General features: G+C 45.7%; 1 protein-coding gene and 1 long non-coding RNA gene across 2 annotated transcripts in view; one reads left to right on the plus strand and one right to left on the minus strand.

Annotated features, from left to right (window-relative positions):
* Positions 1 to 331: 331 nt before the first annotated feature.
* Positions 332 to 8,502, minus strand: CALM1 (calmodulin 1). The gene is made up of 6 exons (XM_081087723.1): positions 8,196 to 8,502; positions 5,339 to 5,369; positions 4,295 to 4,438; positions 2,012 to 2,118; positions 1,447 to 1,582; positions 332 to 1,275 (listed from the first exon to the last, which is right to left on the minus strand). Exons 1-6 carry the CDS (start codon positions 8,196 to 8,198, stop codon positions 1,247 to 1,249), a joined length of 450 nt encoding a protein of 149 aa, XP_080943849.1. The 5' UTR covers positions 8,199 to 8,502; the 3' UTR covers positions 332 to 1,246.
* A 14,257-nt stretch (positions 8,503 to 22,759) lies between these two features.
* LOC308514188 overlaps positions 22,760 to 25,470 on the plus strand; it is a 28,113-nt gene continuing 25,402 nt past the window's right edge. The window contains exon 1 of the long non-coding RNA XR_013995575.1: positions 22,760 to 22,818. This is a non-coding gene — a long non-coding RNA (uncharacterized lncRNA). The remainder of the gene's footprint in view (positions 22,819 to 25,470) is intronic.

Here is a 25,470-nt window from a genome sequence, read left to right on the forward strand (position 1 = left end):
CCCTAAATACATGCTTGAGAGAAAGTGGGTTTTTTTCCTTCATTAAGAGCTCTACTATCTGAATAATCATTAAGCTACCATGATTCACTGTCCCCCCCTCCCCCCGGGTGAAAACACAATAGACCTCCATGTCCATAAACATGATGAAGCAGTCGAAATTTGCTTGGTTTCTGGCGAGGTCTCAGCTCGGAGGTTGGTGCTGGGATGCTGGGAGGGAGCGGGGGAGGGAAACCCAATGCTGGGCTGGGAGCAGTTACAGGTGCACTGGGCCTCCCCCTCCAACTGCCTTGTCCCCGTTTGAATCTCAGCTTTACAAAGCATTTAACACCACTTTAAGTTAATGGTCTTTTTATTGGAAAAAAAAAATAAAATAAAAAGACTAGCATTTACACAACTTGGAATGGACGTTAAATGGTTAATTTCTTGAACAGCAATGTTGATGGTTGTGCTGAAGTCCACAGCCACAGCCTACCTCTGCTGGCTCCAAGTCACGGTTCAGGAGGTGTTAAAAACAGAGAGTCCAAAGATGCTCCCTTGGTAAAAGTTTCTTTTTTAAAAATTTGTGTGAATGGTGACAGCCTGACACCCATTTCGCGCTAGCACAACGCAGACAACGCTAAACCAACACACGCGGGCATGCCAGCAGGATGCCTCGCCGTCACCACGGGTCGGGGCACATGAAAGTACAAGAGGGACCATCATCCTGCTAGTGGGGCTACGTCTAGACAGTTTATCCTTCACCCATTTTTCTACACAACAGCCTGAGGTAAACCAATTTTAAATGTGTTTGCTTTCAGCAAACCAAGCTAGGACAATTTCTACTAACAAACTGAACTAGAACCCATCTGAATAGGTTTTGAATTTGTTTTTTCGTTTTTCGTTTTTAATACAAATGCCTGACTGTGCTCAATTGTCAAGCTGCATGCATGAAAAACTGGCCAGCCCAAACAGTGTATTAATCATTAGCAAATGGAACTGCAAGGAGTCCACTAAGTGCTTCCTTATCGTTAAGGTAGTACGAGGATTTATACTGTAAAACTGATGTGTAGCTTGATCTTTTAGGGGACAGGACCACCAACCAATACATGCAGATTTTTTGTGTGTGTGGACAGAAGGTACTTTTGACATTCAGTTTTGCTATATAGAAACAGAATGAGTAAATGATTTTTTTTTTTTTTTTTGCAAGAGGTAAGTAAAAGATTCAATTTGATTCTTCTAGAGGTGGGGAAAAGTTGAAAGTAGGTCTTCATTTTGCAGTCATCATCTGTACGAATTCTGAAAAGACAAATAGTCATAACTCAGTTATCTTCAAAAGCAGCTTTATGAACCCACCATCTCTGCTCTGCGTAAAAAAAAAATTAGTGCATGTCTAGTGAAACAGTTACCTTGTTTATAGATTCTGAAGGGAAGACTCTTAAAAACTAAGCTAAAGAAACACTGTTTTACCTTCATAGTTGACTTGTCCATCTCCATCAATATCTGCTTCTCTGATCATTTCATCTACTTCTTCATCTGTTAGTTTTTCTCCTAAGTTTGTCATGACATGACGTAGTTCTGCCGCACTGATGTACCCATTGCCATCCTGTGAACATTCAGCAATTGTTAGCAATAGGGGCTGATAGTGGGTCAGTGTGGGCAAATAGGTCTTTGACTCAACTATGCCCTCTCAAGTTACTGCCAACTCTGCTCTCGTCAACAATTCAATCTCCAGTCCCCTCCTCTACCCACTACGTACATGCAGTCTGCGAGGGCAGAATACACGGGGGGTGGGTTTCAAAAGCTAATAGAAATTTCCCCAATCAAGAAACTTGGTTCAAATTTTCTCAGCTATTTATTATGCTTTCCCTTACTCGATAAAGTTACTGCAATAAGTCGGGGTTATTTGAAAGTGAGATTTCAGAGGTTCGGGCAGTTAGGTAAGTGTTCTAACTAGAACAGATTGTTGAAGCTTTTAGCAAGGAGAGCAAAAAAGCAGTACTTTTTTTGTACTGCCATGCAGATGCAGGATTACCTTGTCAAAGACTCGGAATGCCTCGCGGATTTCTTCTTCGCTGTCTGTATCTTTCATTTTTCTAGCCATCATAGTCAAAAACTCTGGGAAGTCAATGGTGCCATTGCCTCAAGTGAAAACAAAAAGTTTGTGTAAAATAAGTGCTCCAGCAATGCTCCTCTGCAGTATTAATTTTAGAACCACTTTATGGAATGGTAAGCGCCTGCTAGGACAAACTGGTAAATTATTTTATTTGGTTGAACCATTTGTAAGTTTAAACTGCTGCAATACTTCGCAGGGCGATTTCACATGATTCAAATTAGCAATCGATGCCCTGCACAGCATTTAAGAATGCAAAGGAAACTGCACATACAGAACCATGACCACTGAATGGGGTTGTTCGGTTCAGGAGAAAGAAGCACACAGCACTGAAGGCTGACTCTTTCCGCTCCCAAGGGAAGCATTCCAGATTGTCTCTCCCGCCCCCGCTCCAAGTTAGGGCAATCAGAGGGAGCCAACTCGCCCTTGGCTAGTGGTGCTGGTCAAGGCCTAGATTTGGGCCCCCAGGGATGAAAAGGATCATGATGGGGACAAACTGACTTTATTATGCCATGGACCATAAAGGTTAGAACATCTTCTCCAGGGGCATTTCTCAGCCACGGTTATGAGAAGTCACCTAATGGCTTTCTCCCCACTCAGTATCTTTATTTCCCATTAAGGGCAAAACTCAGAAGTGTTTTCACAGCTCAGACCATTAACATGAGAAAACTGTGTCAAAAGAATCTGTTCTATGGCCAATCTTCCAAACAACCCCTCTGATACGAAGTGTTAGATGAACTCGCCAGAGACAAACCACTCGATTAACAATGTAACTTGAATTAAGAGGAAATAAAGTTAAACCAGAAGAAGAAAGCTTTAGGTCAAGCTCCCCATTTTCACCAGTACTTTTAAATCAAAAGAGTAATTCAATAGATCCTTTCAAGTTCTTTTGGCCTCACGTAAAGCATTATTGATATTCATGCAAGTCAATATTAAGTATTTAGCATGCTCACAGCCAAGCAGAGATGCATGTCCTTAGGCATCATCATATTTATTCACTGTGAATACCAGATTCTGTCACCAGGACCTCTCACCACACACCCCCCCCCCCCCCACCTTGTTCCATACAAATCTCGGGGAGCCTAATAGCTCTGCCAGTCCCCAAGCTCAGTTCCCCAGGGTTTACTGGAGAAATTTGATAACCTTAGCACACTGGAGAGAACTATGGACAACCTCTTTTTCCAAAGCAATATTAAGGCTGAAAACAGTCTTTAGAAATAGTGTGAATGGGCTAAAACCATCGTTAAAGAGTTTAACCAAAGCCCCTGCTTCTACATGTACATGACACATCTGACTCAACTTTTATCACCTTTCAAAACCCTATTTTTAAATGACTATCAAGTCAATCATCTAGAAAGTAGTCCAGATCCAAATTCTTCTTAGATCACTATGTTCTACAATCTTCTGTAGTACATTTACTAGTGTGTGTGTGTGTGTGTGTGTGTGTGTGTGTGTATATGTATATATACATATATATATATACATATATACATATATATATATATACATATATATATATATATGGTTTTTTGGAGGGGGTCTCAAAAACTGTTTACTGATAGAAGCAAGCAATAAAAGATTTACTGCCCACTGTTCTAGAATTCAGAAGACGATGAACAGCAGCAGTGGTAACCAACTGCTACAGAGGTTCTTGCTTGTTCCTTCCTGCCCCAGGCCTTACACATCCTCTCCTTCTGTTAGATTCTGCAGATCTATTCCCTACAGTCCATCATGACCCCACACCTCCAAGCCTCACAAGGACTACAAAATTCTCAATACACACATCTACAGCTCACACTGTATCCAATTCTGTTAGCATCTAACAATGCTCTTCACCCACTTCACTGAAGGGTTTTTTCTCCTCCTCTTAGAGACCATAGGCTTTTTAAAAAGGTCGATGGCTATTTGTCTTTTACTTCTCCACAGAACTCAGTGCAGACTCATGGGCCAGTGGATAAAAGACTGAGCTGTGGGTCACAGCAGGTAGAAAAGAACAATACAGTGATCTGATCCAGGAAACGTTCTAGCCGGTGAGCAGGGCAAAAGGCAGGCCCATAATCTCCTATTTACATTGTCAGTGGCCAGAAGGCAACCACAGAAAAGATCTTTGCACATTTGTTTTGCTGTGGGACCTGAGAGACGATCCCGTAACATGTCCGAACTTGAATGAACACTGGTGCTCATTTATAGTTCTAAAGCCCTTACCATCAGCATCCACTTCATTGATCATATCCTGCAATTCGGCTTCTGTTGGGTTCTGACCCAGTGACCTCATGACGGTGCCAAGTTCCTTTGTTGTGATGGTCCCATCGCCATCTTTGTCAAATAGGGAGAAAGCTTCCTTGAATTCTGAAAACAAAAGTTTACCTTTTAGAACGAATGTCTGCACCCAAGCCAGCCACAGCGCACACTTCCCTGGGGCTTGCCAAAGCAAGTGGTCCAAGGTGTGCAAGCTATCCGAAACTGCCTGGCTTTATCTACTGAAATAAAGACAACAGTCCTGTTGGACTGGCCTCTCTACAGCAGACCGTAAAGCAAACACTGCTCCTGTTAGCCAGCTCCGTAAAACCACAGGATTCTCACATCTTGAAAGGCTAAGCTTGAACACACTGAAATGAGACCGAGATTGGTCTGTGTCCCCTTAAGGTCCCTTCCTGTTAAAATGTCTACTGCCATGCGAAGGCCTTGTTTTCCTAGCAACGTGGCGGTTACTAAAATGTGCATTCCAGGCAGCAGTGTTTCTCTCTACAGGGCATTCAGAATATTCCAAAGGCATTTCTGGTTTCCTAAGGAGAAACCATCCCAAAAAAGTCCTCCAGGGAATATTAAAATCTAAACTAAAACAACTCCCTTCCCAATTATTATAATGGTCCTAACACTCACTTTCACCCAGTCCCATAGACTTTAGAATAGCAAGCACAGGTTTTCAAGGTGGATTACTAAAAGACCTGTGACATAAAAATTCCAAACTACGTGTCTGAGTGGTAAACTCAGTGCAATCTCATTATATACAAAACCTCGCACCGTGAAACATCGTCGGCTACTCCAGAGCGTAACAAATGGATATTCTTAGTTCTGCGTCCTTTCACTGTATCTCCAAAATACTGGCGAGGAGTAACATCTCACCTTAATACTTCTGCTTGTTTTCATTTTTATAGATTCTCAGAAAACTGTTCACATTATAGGGGAGAGGGACTGACTGATGCCTAGCTCTGGCCTCCTGGGGACTTCCTGAAGCCATGGACTTACCAGCAATCTGTTCTTCAGTCAGTTGATCAGCCTACATGGAGAAAGAAAAGGCTGTAATTCAATCTACAACACTGAGATCAACACTTGCTCCGATTACACTTTTAATAGTGACCTTTTGTCAATATTTTTTAAATGTCAACTGTTTGAAGACTTTAGCACTATCATTTAATGAAAACAAAAATAAAGAAAACTCTTGATGCTGTTTAAAAAAAAGGAATGACAAGGAAGTGAGGAAGTGACAGCTCCCTTCAGGTTTTCCTGTCTGGGCCGAGGGCTGTGCTGTGAGGTCTAACTAGGAAGGATCAGTTCATAACTTGAAAAAGGGCACCTCTAGTGGCAAAGGGTCCCACAGCACGGGCTGCAGCAGCAGCAGGCGCTGAGAAAGAAGAGCGCCACCTACTGCACCCGGGCGCCGCAGTCCCCGCTTCCGCCCCAGCAAGGACCTAGCCTGACGCTGCTGTCACCGCAGCCAGGATCTCGGATCCGTCCAGGGGCAGGCTTTTAGCGCACCTTGCGCATTGCTGCGGGCACTCCAATCTCCAAACCGGCGTTACATAATGGCACTGGGTTGGATTAACGGGCTTTTACATTCATTTTATGAGATACAATTAGGAGGGGAAAATAAATATACCGCAATGGGTTATCCCGCTAACTCCATTTCCATGTAGTAAATGCTTTCAATCATTTAAATTAGGCAGTTATTCGTTAAAAGTCCACCATTTGCAATGGCTTAATGCCCTCTGTCAAAGTATCCCGACTCAGAAGCTGGGAAGGGAGGGGGGGGGGGATGGAACCTCCGATAAGTGAGCTGTTACAAAACTGCGAATGTGCAGTGCACCAAAAACTACACGATTATGAGACTAATCTCTTTTCTGGAGAGGAGGAACTCTGCTGGAGGATGTTTACCGACCTTAAAGATGACAACAGAGCTGCTCACAAGGAACATTTTACTGGAGGTGGTAATGGGCACGGAGGTAACTCTCACGCCAACATGGAAGCTGCATCTCCAGCCAGGGGAATTGGAGAGCTAATATGTATTTTTATTTTAATGAAGGGCACGTAATGAAGCCAGCTACAAAACGGGTCTTAACAGAAAGGTGACGGTGTTAAGTCTATTCTAACTCCTAAATGAAAACTTTCACAAAGAGGAACGGTGTTCCAATATATGGAAAACTTTTTTTTTTTTCATATTAGAACTGAGTCTTCTTCCTTTCTACCCCAGTGACTGCCTAATAGGTTTTCTTTATATCGAACGAGGGAGACGCGATGATTTATGTAACGCCGGAGCAGCGTCTGTCTTGTACAACAGGAAGCGCTGCCACACCTCGAAAGAGAAGCTGTCACCCTTACCGGGGAGCACGGTCCCTCTACGCGGCCGAGCTGTCATGTTAGAGGGGCTATTATTGCCAGCATCAGCCTTCCTCGACAAAGGAACATCGCCCGATGGCACTGGCCTTGGGGACAGGGGTGCCCCGAAACTGCCAGAGGGCCATCTCCCTACCCAGCCCAGCCAGAAAACCCTGCGGGTGATGTCAGCCCAGCGCAGGGAGGAAGGGGGCTGTGAGCACACACCCAGCGAGGCGCACAGGCGCATCTGGCAATCTCCAAGCCGCAGAGAAAGCGGAAATGTAGAGGGCATCTCCCTGCGGACTGGGAAGTGGCGCCGAGTGGGGAAACGCAACGCGAGGGGCCTGCCAGGGGTGCGCGCCCCAAGGCCAGACGAGGGGCCAGGAGATGGCCCCAGCGCGGGGGGTGGGAGAGCCGCCCCTCACCAGCCGGGGCGACCTCCCACTCCCAACCCCGGACCCGCACCGCGGGGAGCGCAAAGCCCGCCCCGCGCCTCCCACCCGCTTCAGCTCCCCCAGGCGGTGAGCCCGCCGCGACGCCTCCTCCCGGAGCAGAAACTTTGCGTCTCTAATGGAAACCGAGCCGCGCGCCAGCTCCCTCCTCCCCCGGTCCCCCCCGCCCCCCCCCCCCGCCCCAATTAGCGCCAACCCAGCGCCTCCCGCGGGAAGGGGCCTCCGGGTGTGCCGAGGCTCCCGCACGCCTATACTGCTGCCCCGAGGTGTAGGGGGCGGGGGGGCTGCTGGGGTGCGAAACAGGGAGAGGAGAGTGCCGGCCACACCGCAGGGCCCCGCCCGGGCGCAGGGCGGCCTGCCCGCCGCTTCCGCTCTCCGCACCACCTCCCCCCCGCCTTCCTGCCCCCACCCCACCCTTCCCCGGTTCCTTCCTTCCCAGCCCACGCCCGCGCCGCGCCCCCCGGGAGGTAGGAGGGAACAGCGGCTGAGAGATGGTGCCCAGCGGGGTAGGCTGATGGGGAGGGCGGGGGCAACACCGACGGCGCCCCCCACGCCCGGCCCCGAGCTATGTGCGCCACCCGCTCGCCCCGGCCCATTCATTCGCCCGCGCCCGCAGGACCCGCCGCCTCCGAGCCTGGGGAAAGGCGGTGGGGTCGGGGGGCTAGTGCCCGGCCCCGCCCGGCTCCCCCACCCCCCCGGGGCCCCGGCCGAGGCGCGGCGCTGCGGGCAGCCCGGGTGCGGCGCGCTGGATGCAGTGGTGCGGGGCTGAGGGGGGGCGGGGGATGCGGAAGCCCCGTGCAGCTGTAGTCAGAGCCCCAAGAGGACCCAGATTTAAAGGAGGATCCCTGGCCGAAGAAACTAAGATGCAAACCCGAAATGTATCCGTTTTAGCCGCCACTGCTGCGTAATGCCCGGGAAAGAGGGGGGAAATCCATCCCCCCCCCCCAAAAAAAGACAAACGAACAGCAAAAGAAGAATAAATCCGGACTGAACTAAAAATGCGTTTAGAAATCCTGGGCAGGCAGCTGCTACGCCGGCATTTGCCATCCCCGACCTACCATGGTGCGAACGGAGGGAGGAAGCGCCGAAGGACCGAGGGAGCCTGCACCAGCGCGGGGCTGAGACGGCGGGAGCCTCCGCTGCTGCTGCGGCCGCTGCTGCTGCTGAGGCGCGGGGTGCGCTGAGCGCTGTGCCGAGCCGCTGCCGCCGCCGCCTGCGCCGCCGCCCGACTGCGAGTAACGGCGCCGCGCCGCGAGCCTCCCAGCGCGAATGCCGAAGCGCGCCCCTGCGCTCGCGGGCTATATACGGCGCTCGGTATCCCTCCGCCGCGGCCGCGCCGCCTTGCTCAGCGCCGCGGCGAAGGCCGGGCCTCGCCCGCCGGGCCCCGCCCCCGGCGCGCCCGGCCTCCCCCGCCCTCTGCGCGCCCGCCACCTCCGGCCCCGGCTCGGGGAGCGGTGCGGAGTGACCCGGCCGGCCCGCTGGGGGCCGGGGCGAGAACCGAGCGCCTGCACAGTGCGGCCCTAAGGCGGCCCTGGGCTTCAGAAGCCGACCGCCCCTCCCCCAGCCCCACCCCATCTGCAAGACCCCCCCACCCCCCCCCACCCCCCTGCGCTAACGTCTCCTACCGCTGCGCTGGGCACCCCGTCCTGGGGCAGGGGCGGCCGCGGGGCGCTGGGGACAGGACCGAGGAATTGAGCGGGCGCCTTCAGCTGCCCGGGAGAGGGGTCTGGGAGGGGCAAAGCAGTTTTCCTCATGCAAGAAATTGGGCGTTTTTCTTTTTCTCAAAATTTGAAGCAATAGCGGAGACCAATTATAAATGCCCAATTGGTAAATCTATCACGTTCATAAGCTTAGCCACTCTTAATGGGATGTTTTTACGTTTCCTCTATTTTTTTTTTTTTTTGTATGCCTGAACAATATCTCTTCCCTAATGTTTTGTTCTCTTTTTCCTATGGAAAATACTATTACTCATCCTGACTGCAGTCTTATTAAAACTTAGGTATCTGTGTATCTTCTGTGGACCTTAATAACCATGCTTGCATTGTTTTTCTTAATTTTACTGATCCTGACTGAGAGGAATCAGATCTTTATTCTTCAATCCAGAGAAACAAAGGAAGAAAGAATACTTAGAATCCCTCAGATTACAGTTGGAGGACACAGCTAATTGGCGCTGCTATGGATGGAGCTAGACTAGATTTTAACCTACAGTCTTGATTATATTCATTTTTAAATGGCATTTTAATCTTTAAATTTACTGTTTTCATTTTTTTTTCTGTAAACTAGGGGGGGGGGGGAAGGACAATTCCAGCTATTGATTTGAAGCCCAAAACTTGTAAAAAGAAGAAAAAATAAATCTTGACCAAACAAAAACGCTGCAGTGTTTCTTTTCTTGCCAAGGCAGAACACAATTTGATCTTTTGTTTACAGGGCCGGGCAACAGCCGCACGTTATCATCTGCTTACTGTTTCAGAGAAAGGGGCGACGTGTGGGATTGAGAAGCTCTGCTCTAAAGGACTTTGGTTGTGTTTGTTTCATGCTTTAACAAAATCTGCAGAAAGATATTTTAAAAGAATGGAAAATGTTCAGGCACATTGCAGATGCCGCAGGACTGCTGAGGTAACCTTAGACAGTCATCTGTGGAGCTGTTCTTACTTTTATGTTTTTTCTAGCATACCACAGAAAGGGTGAACCTGCTGTCAATAGAAAGAGGGGAAGAGAGAGAGAGAGAGAGAGAGAGAGAGAGAGAGAGAGAAGGAATTTGTATTCTTTTGTCAGGTTTCTCACATAGTAGTTAATTTAATACATTTTAAAACATGGGGTATATTGTATGAGTAGGAGGAAATAATGGCCTAGAAATGAAATGTATTTAATTATTAAGGATTCATTAGCTTCTAGTATTCTTTCATTTCTTATCATTATTTTGGTTAAATTGCTACAATCCATGGTTTTGAAAACCAGGCATTTTATAAAGTAATATTTCTCCCTCTGTCATTTAACCTATTTCGCCCAAATAAAATGCTTTCCATGACTTTACTTGCTAACAATAGAATCACTTTACTTATTACAGGAAAATTCATTATTCTGAGTCTTCATATTCACCATCTAGAGTTATCTTCTGGTAATTTTTAAATGTATCAAGTCACATCTTAGCTTTCAAGTCTAGTGGGTTTATAATGAGGTCATACTTTATTCAGTTTTATGGCTAGTTTGCCACACTGAAATATAAGAAGGTCAAGTGACTTGCCCAAGATCTTACCATGAGTCAGGATGGAGCATAAAATAGAGTGTGAGCCCTTGTTCAGGGCTCTAATCTTAGATTATATATGGATGAAATCAATATCTGAAATTTTTAAACATGCAATGTGAAGGACTTGCCCTCATCAAGCAGATTCTTCTAACAACTTAGATGATTATAGGATTTTCATCTTGACCAGCACAAAGGTCACAGTTTGAACTCTGTGGGTCCACTTATAGGTAGATTTTTTTCAATAAATACCTGTACTGCTGGGAGTCCACAGATGCAGAGGGCCGACTGTATGCATTGATCTGCGCCATTTGTATACTGGTGACTTGAACATCCTCGGATTTGGGTTTCTGCACGAGGCCCTGGAACCAATCCCCCATGGACCACCAAGGGACAACTTAAGTTTTGGATCCATCAAAAGTTATACTCAGGTTTTCAACCCCCCAGGGGGCCCGCCCCCTTAACCCCCACGTTATTCAAGTGTCAATTGTACAATAGGCTCCCCTGGCCCACACTTTCCGAGGCTTCAGTTACCCATGGTCAACCGCGGCCCAAAAATAGTAAATGAAAAATTCCAGAAATAAACAATTCATAAGGTTTAAACGGCATGCCGCTTTGAGTAGCATGATGCAATCTTGCGAGTCCCGCTTCATCCTGCCTGGGACATGAATCATCCCTTTGTCCAGCATATCCACGCTGAATAAGCTCCCCACCTGTTCGTTACGTAGTGGCTGTCTGGGTTACCAGATAGATTGTTGCTGTATCGCAGTGCTGTGTTCAAGTACCCCTTTATTTTACCTAATAATGGCCCCCAAAGTGCAAGAGTAGTGATGCTGGCAATTCAGATTCTCCATAGAGAAGCTATAAAGTGCCTCCTTGCCCTGGCCTGTGTGGCTCAGTTGGTTGGAGCATTGTCCCCTGCACCGAAGGGTCTCGGGTTCGAATCCCAGTCAGGGCACATACCCAGGTTGTGGGTTTGATCCCTGATTGAGGCATGTATGGGAGGCAACCAATCAATGTTTCCCTCTCACGTTGATTTTTCCCCTCTCTCCCTTACTCTCTCAAATCAATAGAAACATATCTTTGGATGAGAATTTTAAAATAATAATTATAATAATAAATACATAAATAAAAGTTTTAAATTGTTTCCTTTTAGTGAAAAAATAGGTATATATGGGAGAAAACATACATTCTAGGGTTCAGTACTATCGGTGATTTCATGCATTCACTGGGGTCTTGGAACATAATGGCCACAGATAAGGGGGGACTACTCTAACCTCCCGAAAGTGGATAAACTTAATTTATGGAGAGATCAGCAATCAGGAAAATAAGCCACATTATTATATATCATAATTTACTGAGAACCAAGCCTATGGAATATGTCATGATATTGAGAGAAAATGGTTATCATTATTATTTAAATAAAATAATGTTAACTAGACCAAGAGTAGAAAGAATGAAGCCCCAAACCAGGAATCTCAGTTTTGAATATCATTTCTGTTAGTAACCAGATCGCCCCACCCCTCTGAGTCTAACAGAAAGGATACAAACGCAATTATTGTACATACTCCTGGGGAAAACAAGAAGTTTGAATTTAATCTATAAGTTCTTTCCAGTCGTAAAACCCTGTGTCTGAGATTATAACAGATGATTATAATATATACATATATCCCATATCCATATTACACATACGTGTCATATATGTAGGCATACTTCAATATACATATATTGAAGATGAGGTGGAAAAAACGGAGAAATGGAAATAGTTTAAAAATTAAAAAAAAAAAAGAATTTGCTGAGCATTGACTATGGCTAGGTTCTGTGTTAAATGTGTTATTTCATTCTTCTGCTCAGTCCTTGTATGGAAACCGAGGCACTGAGTGATTCAGTGATTTGCCTAATCTAAGTGGTGGAACCCAAGATTCTAGCTCAGAGAACCAAGCATGTAAGAATCACACTATATCTATTATTTAATAGGATTTATTTTTTATTTAATTTTTTGTTGGGGGAGTGGAAAGAATAAGTTTAAATGTTGACTTTAAAGAGATACTTCTTACCCATTTAGTTAAAATTAAAATAAGATCATAGGAATGTCGTAATAGCTCTATGACACACAAGTAGAGGGTCTGTGAGAGAAAACTTAAGCAAAGCCTTACCTTTGTGATGCCTTCTAGGTGAAGGGCATCTCTCACCGTGCAGATGAGGCCTAAGGAGGCAAGGAGCCTTTCTCACTGTCAAACATTCAGTCGATGTCTCTATGCTGCTTCAAAAGAGGTGACTGGGTGTGCCCTAATCCTAGTCCTGTTCCAAACCCTATCTCCAGGATTTGGTCTTTTAAAGTTTCTCTTCCACAAAATTGTCTTAGAGCAAACCTGATTTTTAAGACATAAATTTATGCAAATCAAAGTATAGTCCTGATATATATGTATTTACATATCTACATCTGCCTCAAAACAAAGCTCTATTTAAATATTATTATATCCCACAATCTTTTAGGCCCTATGAATACAGTAGCTAAGATTGATCAATAGATGATTGATTGATTGATTAATAGATAGATAGATAGATAGACGATAGATCTTCTTGCCTTTATGGAATTTAAATTCTTTTGAGAAAATGAATGTGTGTGTGTGTGTGTGTGTGTGTGTGTGTGTGAGAGAGAGAGAGAGAGAGAGAGAGAGAAAGAGAGAATTTATCTCATGGTTTCTACAAAGTAACCTGTCTAAATTCATTCACTACATATAACTATAGTCAGTTGTGTCTTCATGGATGGATTATCTATTTATTTTCCTCAAGAAATCTGTAATCCCAAACTAGAGCCCCTGTCCTGGGCTATCTCACAGGAGAGAAATCTTGTCTCCTGCCTCCCTACCATCCCCGTTCCCTCCTCTCTGCCCATAGTCCAATGGCATTTTGGTAATTATCCACCATTTGGGATTCTCTACCTCGAGTCATCTCCAAGAGCCAGAACAGATTCTTGCTGTTTGTGTGTGGAGTTACATTTCATTTAATGTTATACAGAATTGTTTAGAAAAGCTTTATTATCTCTGTCAACAAAATATCTCATTTAAAATTTTGCTATTATCATTTATGAATGACTCCTATAGGTAAAGAATAGAGTAAGAATTCTAATATAACATTTAAATTTGAATAGATGTTGCTATCCGAACAGAACAAGCAAATGCTAGACCATGACTTTATACCATGAGGAAAACATTACCAATTTTAACATACAAGTATAGGTGTCTATTGAGTGTCCCATAATCTCAGTGAATCATAACCAGACCCCATGTCCTGCTGTGTGTTCCAGCTTGCGATGTTCATCAATATATTTAGTTAATGGCCTAAAGTGCAATCTTTCCAAGCAGCACACTCACCTGGTATGTGTGCCCTGTTCCTGTTTTTCTTTTTTCCTCAAATGCTTTCATTTGTCTAGTAGAGGACACCTCTTGCCCTCCATTCACAGAGCTTGTTTTGCTAGTAGCTGTGGTGATGGATTTGCACTAGTCCCTCTCTGGCCTGTTCCACCCTTGTGACCAAGGTCATGAATATGCAACACAGCAAGGGGTCCGGGATAGAGAACAGAGCAAAATAATGGGCCATTAATGAGACTAGACCCATGACTTGGGGCCTCATTAGTTCTGTGCTTTGACCTATTGAACTCTTAAGTCACAAGCAGCCACTGGTTAGAAAAGACTTAGGGACCAAGTATATGAATTCAGATTTTAAATACTCGATGGGATAAGAGCATAGGTTTTGTGCTTTAATTGTTTACACTAAATTCAAGCTGATTTTTTAAAAATATATTTTATTGATTTTTTTACAGAGAGGAAGGGAGAGAGATAGAGAGTTAAAAACATCGATGAGAGAGAAACATCGATCAGCCGCCTCCTGCACATCTCCCACAGGCGATGTGCCCGCAACCCAGGTACATGCCCTTGACTGAAATTGAACCTGGGACCCCCCCCCAGTCCGCAGGCCGACGCTCTATCCACTGAGCCAAACCGGTTTCAGCTGATTTTTTTTTTTTTTTTTTTAATGCGGCTCACCTACTGAGCAGTGTTTTCTCTAAATTGTATTATTTTGGAAGTTCTTGAATCACTATTTCCCCATGAATCAAAAAATCAAGTGCAAAAGTAACTTCAGTCAACATAAAACAGTAACCAGCGACTTCTCATTTCTACCCTACAGGGAGCAGATCCCTGCAACAATAGGCATTTAGCGGCTTACAAATGATTCAACGACTGTTCAGTTGAGGGATATGTGGCCACAGTGGTAGACTGGAATGGCAGGTTTGGGGATGACTCAGTTGGCCTGAAGAGCAGCGCCAGAGTGGCGCAAATTGACACTTTCACTGGGGGCTTGACATGCAGAGAACTGGACCATAATGGTAAATCGGGTAAATTGATGTTGATTGTGGATTATACCAAAGAATGGGTCTCACCACTTCCAACAGAGGGAAGGTCTGCTTTTGGTAAATGTGTGGTTTGGTTTTGAATCATAATGAAAAACCTTTGCCCTACCTTCTGGATCTGTGCTGTCCAATATGGTAGCCACAGCCACATGAGGCTATTTAAATCAAAATTAATTAAAATAAAACACTCAATTCCTCACTTTCACTCACCACATTTCAAGAACTCAGTAGACCCACATGGCTAGTGGTTATTATATTGGACAGCATACATTTCCTCGTCTCAAAAAATTCTATTGGACGGCACTACCGTGTTGCCTGGATCAAGAATCTTGAGGGTCTCAATCGGGGAAAAAAGGAGACATATGTAAAACTTTAGACAATTAAAAAAAATGAAAAACAGATCATCTTGAGGGTCCTAAAAGTTTTAATATCACATCCACGGTTCTTTATCATCCCAGTGATCGTGTCCTCTTCTGGTCCATTCAATACACGGCTGCCAGATTAGTTTCGTCATGTCACTTACCTGTTCAAAAGCTTTCATTGGCTCCTCAGTGCTGGCAGGATTTAATGCTAAGTCCTTGTGCCCAGCATTCAAAGCCCTTCAACAGTTGGTTGATTTACTTTTTCAACTTTTACCCCCCCGTTATTCTACAAATATGAACTCTCTTTCAAATTGGTTTACTCTCTACCCCCTGAATACATATTGTGCCCTTCCAACTCATTGCCTTTTCCACACCATTCCCAGGATCCACGTGGCTGTCTGTATCTTCACCTCCTCTCTTCATGCCAGTTTAAATGCCCCAGCTTCCAAACATTCCTGATTATCATCGCTCCTTGTGAACTTCTTATCTCCCGAATTCCTATACCTCTTATCCACTTCTGCTTGCTATCTTTTCTATCTTACCTGTTCAACCAGTTAGTAGCAGAAGCTACCATCATATACTCTTTGGCCTCATCATAGTAACTAAGTCAATAAATACCGAAAGATCATTTAATTATTTAGTGTTGAGCTCAATTCACTCATGGAACTAGAGAAGGCATTAGGTGTGGATTTTCCAAAGTAGAGGGAAAAAAAGGGGGGCGGGCGGGGGGAGTCCTTTGCTCTAATGCTAAACCCCCTGAAGCAGTGTGTCCTCTATTAACCCAAAAATCAAGCCAGTCTTCCTAGGTTTGGTGGCAAGCCACACCTCCTCAGGAACACGCTGGACTGTTCTGCTGGGATCCCGACCCTTACCCTGTATGACCTGAGCAACCACATACCTGGCCTGGGCCTTCCTGGTTCTGCTGTTCTCTCCCTACTTTCACCTAAATGACCCCATTCCCCGCTTCCTGTCATGGAGAAAATATGGCCGAAGGCAAGTTGTACTTGAACAGAAAAACTGGGTCTCTTTCTAAGTCCAGTGAAGATGCTTCCTGAGTCCTTATTCATTCCAAGTAAAGACTCTCAGTCCTTGGAATAATAAACCAATTCTAGGCGTAACAACAGGATGATGGGATCACTTGCTCCCTGAACATATTTCCTTCGGGAGAATTTTCACGTTGTACAAATGAGTATTGGTATGCTCCTCTCTTCTCACATTCTCCTCCACAAACCAAGAGTTTAGATAGAAATTTTGTCTTATTTCAATGAAAGGTTTATTTTTTGTTGTTGTTGTTTTGTTTTGAAAACAGTTATTTCCCAAGAAACCTCTTTTACAATATTGTGAAATATTCTTTGCTAGGTTAAATGGTTGCTTCCTTGGCCGCTTAGCCACAGACTCGGTTATCTCATTTGTACAATGGGTATAATAATCATATACCTCAAGGGTTTGTGTGAGGATCACATGAGAGGAGAAAAAAAGATCAAATTAGTTTGTAGACAATAAAGCCCTAGACATATATCAGGTGTGGTTATTGACAATATTTAAAAGGTCAGTTCAATTGACAAAAGTCAGATCAGAAGTCAAGAAAAAATTAGTTGGACTCTGAGGCTATAGTCTAACGTCTTGAGCAGTGGGAAGATCCCAGGTCTTCCATCATTCTGCGCCCTCCACAGGCAGGCTCTGGGGAAGGAGCCTTCCCCGCCCTCGTTCCCTTCACCACTCCAGCGGAATGCTGCTGAGTCAGGGCCCTCTTGTAGAGCAGCCCAAGAGGCTGGTGACAAGAGAACTGATTTATAGTTTCATGTTTCACTGCTCTAGCTCTTCCCTGCCACGCAAAGTGGCATCGCTGCACCTGTCTCGCACTAAGTTTGAAACCTAGGAAATGACCTCAAAGCTGAATAGCAGCAAAATCCATAAGCCATCATTGAAATGGCCTATGGACACAGTGATTCTAACAGAGGCATTCCTGATTTTCAAACCCTAAAGAAAGGAGAAGAACCGACGAGAGCTATTCAGCACTCTGTCGCCGTGGGAACTTGTATTTTGTAAGACCTTGAGGTTGGAGCATATATCTCCGCCTGTGTTTGGTATGGCGATACCATAGGCTTCCACCAAGCCATTGTTATTTTCTAAACGGCGTTTTGCTTCTAAACATTTGCTTGTCAGCCAGTTAGGTTAAAGGTTAGGTGCTGCTGGAGCCATGGAACGAGGTTTCCTTTTTGCGAAAGATTGCCATCTCTGAACAAGTCCAGTCCATACCTGTTTTAATCAGCTGAAGAAGAGGACCGTTTTTTGAGGAACCAGCCTAAAAGTTTCACTATGAGACATGAAGCTATAGCCATGACTATTCTTCTTTAGCACTTTGCCATACCCTAAAAAACACAAAAGAATTATAATTGTACGGCTACATTCCTTTGCATTTGTTTGTTAGCCATCTTAAAACATTCGCTTTGGGGGATAAGAGAGGGAAACACGGCTAGAATTGAGAAGACATAAGTAAAGAAAGCATGATAAGGCTTAACAGGAAAGGGTCAGCAACTTAAATGAAGGTCAAAGATTTTAAACAGCTGTATAGATAAGGCCTAGCACAGAGAACAATTCAAGACAGCCAAACCCCAAATGGGATAACAAAGTCCAAAGCAAAGTCATTGCAAGAGTTTTCCACAGTCACTCGGAGGCCTTGTGGATGGCAGCATTCCTCTGCTCTTCTTATTATGATTAATCTTTGATTAAAATGTAATCAAAGGTCAAAGGCCAGATCAGTCTAGTATCATTCTAAAGCAGCCGTGGGCAAACTACATCCCGCGGGCCGGATCCGGCCCGTTTGAAATGAATAAAACTAAAAAAAGAAAAAAAGACCGTACCCTTTTATGTAATGATGTTTACTTTGAATTTATATTAGTTCACACAAACACTCCATCCATGCTTTTGTTCCAGCCCTCCGGTCCAGTTTAAGAACCCATTGTGGCCCTCGAGTCAAAAAGTTTGCCCACCCCTGTTCTAAAGCCTGCTCTGTCCCTAACTAATCACTTCTCAGAACTTACCTGAAAAATGGAAAAGGTGGACCAGATGGACTTTCTCTTGTTCTTCCCAAACTTAGGATTTTTATGATGCTTAATATTTTGCTTGTGAATTTTGTGAGGAATTTGTACAGAATTCCCTAGTAACTAGGAGACCCCTGGAGATGTAGATATAAATAGAGCTATGGTCATAGGGGACTCGACTCACGAGTTTCATCTTTTTATAAATGGTAAAACTTAAGATCATTAAAGAATTCCTACTTTGTTGAATGATACTCCATTAAAATACTTAGAACAGACTAAACTGTGCCTGCTCAAACTGACTGATCAATCCTGACATTTATTTCAAAAAACTCAAAAAAGATCAAAAGCTAGGTACAGGACATTGTCTCTTTACAACAACGAGAAAAGCAACAATACACGGGGAAAGTGAGCAATTTGGTTCGAGTGAGTCAGATTTTTTTGAAATCATTTTCTTCTAAATCTTTGTATTCTTCAAAGAATGCAATAAAATGCATACAAAGAAAGGCCTGGCGATAAGCCCTACTATTTAAGAAGGCATTATTAATGTCCCATAATGATGATATTTCCTTAATTTGAAGAAGTGGAGACAAAGAGAGAGAGAAATTTGTAATGTTGAAAGAAAATACTTCTGCATTGTAGACTCTCAATAAGTATTGATTGGAACTCAAGAACCCTTTTACATCCAATTCTTCTACCACTGTTGTAATTACTGTTCATTCATTCCTTCAACAAAACTCTATTAAGTCCCTGGACTGTAAAATGAAATTTACTAAGCACTAAGAATATGAAGATAAATTGGATGGGTCCTGTCCTTAAGGAGCTCAGGGAGCTAACTTACTGACCACCCAAAAGCAGCAAATGTGGTATGTACCCGGACTGAAGTAATAAGCCTGAAGGAATATTTTGTGGCACACTGATTCATGTTTTAGATAAGCCTGGGGCAAACTTTTAGCAAACCTCACTTATGTGTAAATGAGGACATATAAAGGTGATATTAAAAGCCTAAAGCACTATCATCAGGCTGAATATAATGACACAAGTAAGTTATCTTCCAAATTCTTCACGGCAGAATCAAAGGTTAGAGCTGGAAAGAAATATGGAAATCATCTAATCCAATCTTCCCATTCTACAGACTAGAAAACAGGTTCTGGGCACAAAGGAACTTACCCAAGAATTCCCAATGTGTTAGTGACACCGTCAGATCTCTTTTCTCACATCACCCTCTGACTTGATACGAAGATGTTGCCATAGGTATTTCCTATGCCATATGCATGGCAAAAAGAAATGTCAAGTATTGCTTCTTTGGGTAGATATTTTTTATGGTGAGCAGCTCGTTGGAAGTTCAGATATTTGCTCACTTGGCAAACATCTTTGGGGATGATGACTCGCCACCCACAGAAAGAAAACCACGGCTTTTGAACGAGGCTTTGAGTAAAAGTTTAAGCAGCAGCAATAAATGGCAAGTGGCAACGATGGCCTCCGATCAAAGAACAACCTTTCCCTGGCTACAGTGCCGTCCCCACTACTGGTCCTAAAACCCCAGGAAAGACCATTCATGGCGTAACCTTAGAAACAGGATGTGACTATAGCTCGATCGCGAAAAAAAAAAAAAAATCATGAGATTATCCAAGCCCTAATCGTGCCAAAATCACAGAGGATGTTCAATGAAATGGCAGTTCTGAGAAATCCATTAGATTTCATATTCTTAGCTAGATTCCGAGAGTTGGGAGAATAACCAAGTAACATGTCTTCTCTGCTAGTACTTTGTCTGTAGGACACGATTGAAAATCATGTTCAGAAAATAATAAAAATAAAACGATTCCCTTAGCTCCTACAGCTTCCTTCGGTTATACAATAAAGTTCCCCAATAATGGAGCCAGCTGACAGCCTCAGTGTCAGCTCCGGCCGGGGTGTGATGGCGCAGAGACTCCCAGGCTCGGGAGACGCACAGCCTAGATCCCAGGCTGCGCGCTGCTACTGAAATGCTGTGCGGCCGCAGGCGTGTGTGTCTATGGACCCTCCTGAGTCTCGGACTTTCCACTGTGTCATCAGGGCTTAGCGCTATCTCCTAGCGCTAGCTAGACAGACAAGGGTACCGATCGGGCCCCTGGTGGCAGTCATTTCGCTAAACCTCCATCTAGCAGGGCGTTTTTCAGAGAAATAACAAGCTTTCCAGGGGGGAGGACCAGCCGAGTCAGGAGGCTGCCAGGCAACCCACCATCCCCTCCCCCGCCCCGGGCGGGTGCTCCCGGTCGCACTGGGCAGAAAACTGCAGCCCTGCGAGGGGATCAGGAAACCGCAGGGGGGAAGGGGGTGGGGATGGGGATGGAAAACGGGGCCTTTTGACACGCCAGTGCCCACGAGGGTGCCCTCGGGGCCAGGGCCTGCGCTCGCAAACAGGAAGGGTCGGCTCCGCTGCAGTTTGATTCCGGTTTTCGAGATCAGGGGCAGTTTTCTTATTTCTCGGGCGACCACCGCTTTCCCAACACGTGCCGCATGCAAAGCAAGCAGCGCGGCTTCACTGCGCCCGGGAGCAGAGCGAGGGTGGTTGGCGATCGCCCCTCCGAGGGCCACGGCCAAGGCGTTTAGCGTCGTTCCCAAGGCAACTGTTTGTCCCCAAGCGGCAGAGAAGGAGCCAGCCTCGCACCCAGGCTTTTCAAGCGCGCGCGGGCCGGCGGGGCGGGGCGCGGCGCGGGCGAGGGCACTATATCTCCCGGCGGAGGAGCACACAGGCCGTCGCAGTAACGCCCCAGACCGCGCCGCGCCTCCGAGTGCTTAGTTGGCGCTGCCGAGCCTGCTTTCCTCGCTCAGGGCGACGGGGACGCTCTGATTGGCCAGCGCGCCCCTGCAGTGGTTGGCCGGAAAGAGCTGAGCCTCCTGATTGGCCGCTCCGCACCTGCAATGCGTCAAGCCGCGGCGGGCGTGGAGGGCTCCGCGTGAGTGGTCTAGGCTCCAGGGCAGCCCGCGGCCGCCGGGAGGGAGCGGCCCCGCCGAGGGCGGCCATCTTTACTAGTGGCAGCGAGGGCCGCCCCGGACGCCGCGGGTCTGTTCACGGCGCTCTCTGAGCGGCAGAAAAAAGGCTGCGCGGCAGAAGTTTTGTTGGGGGGTTCCCCCTTTTTTTTTTTTACTTGGCGGTGGGTTGTGTTGTTTGTGCGTAGATCCCGGGGATGTGGCGGGGATAGAACTCGCGGGCTGGCGGCTGGGAGCTCAGGGAGCTGAGTGGCCGCCCTGGGACGAGGCGGGTCTCACAGGGGTTTTAGCTGCCGCTTCCGTCAGACCGCTCGGTTTGCTTTCTCTTACCGGGCGCGGGGAGGGCGAATGGATTCCCCTTAAATTTTAGGAGCAAACGTGAGATTTGCTTCCCGGGCATCTTGCTGGCGCTGGAAAGCGGTTCTGGAACGCTCTCCCGCATACGTCATGGTTGCGCTCGCGGCGCGCGGTCCCACCCGCACGGAATGCGGGTTTTTTTGTTTTGTTTTGTTTTGTTTTTAACTCTCAATCAAACAGCCGTCTTGGAAGCTGTTTATCGCTCCAGAAACAGTGGCCTGCAGGGGCAAAACTGAGCTTGCCTGACAGACATGCTCCGAGATGTTGGCTGAAAAAAATGTTTTTGATCATATCAGCTCATTTGCCTTTTTAGGCAACTTCTGTTTGGGTGTGCATCCGGTTTTCAGGCGTCTCTGACGTCCACCCCCCCAAAAAGAGAAAAACTCCTCTTATCTTTGTAGCAAAAGTGGCCGTCGCTCAGGACTCGCCCTCTCTGCCGGGGACACGGCTGTAAAGAATAAAAGAACATGTTCCCTGCATAGGTTAGAGAGAGGAACACGGAGAAGCCATGGCTGCCTTGGTTGGGCGGGAGGCGACGTCCTGGTTGGTTTTATTTGAGCTGCGTAGGTGCAAGTGCGGTGGATTGTGGCTTATCCGAAGGTGAATGCTGGCGCTGCCTCGGCGTGGGCGTTGCCATGGCTACAGGGCTAGGTGGTTGGTGAGTTGCGGGCCCATAAACCCAGCAAGGCCCGGTCTCTCCGGTTTACGAAGCTTTAGGAGTAATTGACCCCCCTGATTTATACATCCTGGCTTTCCCCATTCCCAGCCCCGGCCAAGATTCCTGGGTTGATCGATACAGGCACCCATGGGCGTGTCGATGCCCTCCCGTATTGACTAATGCAGGCGCATTCACTGCCTTGGGTAGATGTTCTGATTAGGTGCTGGGTGTGAGAGCACAATCTTCGTACCACTTGCCTTCTTTTTTGGTTTGTAAGTTGTTGCTGCTCTTACCTGATCTCACCAATTACGAATATTTTAATTAACTGCCTTTTATGCCTTTTCCTGTAGGTAACAACCCATCACTGGCACCCTAAAAGGAACACTCCATTTTATTGTGTGTCAGTACCCTGTCCGTGGACATTGCAAAAGAAAGGAAACTGCAGTTTTGCATAATCTCCATAGAGCAACAGCCGCTCGTGCTTCTGTGGAACACACGGTGTTCTTTGGCAGCCGCGGTGCTCGGGGCCGGCGCTTTGCTTGCTGTGCGCAGTAGACAGAGCAGAGGACCGAGCTTTCCCGGAGCCTGGGTCTCTTCGGTCGCACAGCCTGCTGGTGAAGGTTGCATGAGATGTGAGTGTTGCCAGCACTGTGTAAACTGTAAAAATTACTGACATAATGCTCTCTGGTTCCTGGAGCATTTATTGAGTGTCCTTAACTGTCTTGACTTTGTGAGGGGAAGATTTTTCCTTCAGGATTTTCTACGTTGTGGGAAGAACAGATGGACAGACTCAGATCCAAAATAAACTGTAGGGATCATAGTTTTATTTCTTAATTGAAGGCATAATAGTAATACAGTCTTATTAGCATATATATATATATATATATATATATATATATATATATATAGCATATAGCCAGATTTGGGGCCCTTGGGGTCACTGGCTTATCACAGTTTGCCTTGGAATTTCCTGGTTTTAGCACTCAAAGGCCCTTGTCCTAGAAAGCCTCTTTGTCCCAGGCAAACTGGGACAGTTGGTCAACCTTGGACTGTTTTCAGTGCCACAAGCTGGGAGGATGAGCAGAATGGGAAGTGAAGGTTCTTACTGTATAGAGGTGATTAGGGTTCCCTGCAGCTGGAGGGTTACTGGACAAATGGATGTTTTTGTATAAGATAAGTGTGGGCTGACATCTGAAACTCGACACACCCAAAGTCAAAGTGATCATTTAACCATCTTTATTGTTCTTCCTTCTCCCAGTCCCCACACATGGGTTCTTTAAAATATATATATGTGTGTATTTAAAATTTTCTATCTAATTCTAATCTTTATCTCTGGTAAAGGCTTTACCAAACTTTTAGTCACTTCAGAGTGAAGAAGTTCTTTGTTATACCATGTTACTATTTGCCAGTCTGATGAAACCTAATGCTACCATGATTTGTTGCCCATATTCATAATTGAAGGTATGCTACATTTCACTTAGGGGTTTAGTGAAAATAAAGATGGCCGAAACCGGTTTGGCTCAGTGGATAGAGCGTCGGCCTGTGGACTGAGAGGTCCCAGGTTCGATTCCGGTCGAGGGCATGTACCTGGGTTGCGGGCATATCCCCAGTAGGAGATGTGCAGGAGGCAGCTGATCGATGATTCTCTCTCATCGATGTTTCTAACTCTCTGTCTCTCTCCCTTCCTCTCTGTAAAAAATCAATAAAATATATTTTAAAAAAAAGAAAATAAAGATGTTGTACTTTTCCAGCCAAGTTCAGGGACTCCCTGAATTGTCCTTGGGGAACCCCTGTTCTTTCACTGCCCCATTGCAGTTCTCTTTCCACTCTGTCCCCTTCTACATTCTTTCATCTTTACATTTCTGCTGTCACCATCATAGTTCAAGGCCCTGTTGTTGTTTTCCTAACTCCTGTAAAAGTCTTTATTGGTCTTCCATACCTAGTTCCATCTATGGCCAGCTGATGGAGTAGCTTTTCTAAATCACACTTCTGACTATATCATTTCCCTGCTCACGCCTCCCATGGCTTCCCCTGGCTTCTAGGATTAAATCCAGATTTTTTAGGAGTTCATTCAGGTCCCTCAATAATCTGGCATTTTTATTCCTAATAACCTAGTATCCTTTCCATCTCGTAAATTGCAGCCATATAAATTGTTCTTAAGTCTTTGTTTTCCCCACTCATTCTTTATTCACATTGCATTCTTGGCCTAGCTCTCTGTCCAAAAAGTTCTAATATCCGTAAAGCTTTCTTCAAATGCACAGTCAACTGAAATAACCTCTCCCTCCACTGTGCTTCCTTAGCGCTTCATTTCAACCTCTTCTGTTACCACATTGTACTTTTAGTAATAGTGTATGGTTACTTGATTCCATAAATATTTGTTAAGCACCTTTTGTAAGTGTGGCCCTGTGTTAGGACCATCTATATATATAAAGCCTAATACGCACATTGTCCCCTCGGGAGTTCCACCGGGAGACCGGGAGTTCGATTGCTCGCTATGATGTGCGATGACCTCCAGGGGGCGGTGGGAATGAAGGAAGGCCCTGGCTGGCAGCCAGCCCTGATCACCAGCCAGGCCTAGGGACCCTACCCATGCACGAATTTCGTGCACCGGGCCTCTAGTAGGGATATAAAATGAAACAGATTGGAACCTTGGGTTTGGAGGACTTATATTTTGGTTGGGAGATAATGTGAACCTAAGTAACAATTTTTCAAGGTAGAAGAAATGACAATTATTTCAGGAATCCGTAGGGGAAAACTCACTTTGCTAGAGGGATGAAAGCTTTGTGGAGCTGGTAGCACCTGAGCTAGCTTGGAGGGTCAGCAACTTATATGGATACTCATAGGGAAGGCATTCCATGCAGATGGAATACCAGGAACAAAGCAAGGAGGCTTAAAAGAGCAGGGTATGTTGGGAAAGGAGAAGTTTATTCTGTTATTAAGGGGCCTCATGAGAGACCAGGGTGGGTTTAGGGTGGTTAAGGCTAGCTAGAGAATGGCCACACATGCCAGGTAGTAAGATAAAACTATCCTGTTTGCATGAAATCTATTGAAGAATTTTGAATAGAGACTGACAAAATCAAAGGTATTACACACACAAACACACACACACTAGGGGCCGAGTGCATGAATTTGTGCTCCTTGAAAGGAATTGTGGGCTGCGAGGTTGTGGTAGGCACAGGGGTGGGTCTTGGCCCACCCTCCACGCCCCCGCCCGGCCCCTCCCGCCACAGACCCCAGTCCCCTGTCTGCTGGTAGCCCCACTCCCATGCGCTGACAGTGCTGGC

Source organism: Myotis nattereri (genome assembly GCF_964212035.1).
Source record: "Myotis nattereri genome assembly, chromosome: 1".
NCBI classification, from domain to species: domain Eukaryota; kingdom Metazoa; phylum Chordata; class Mammalia; order Chiroptera; family Vespertilionidae; genus Myotis; species Myotis nattereri.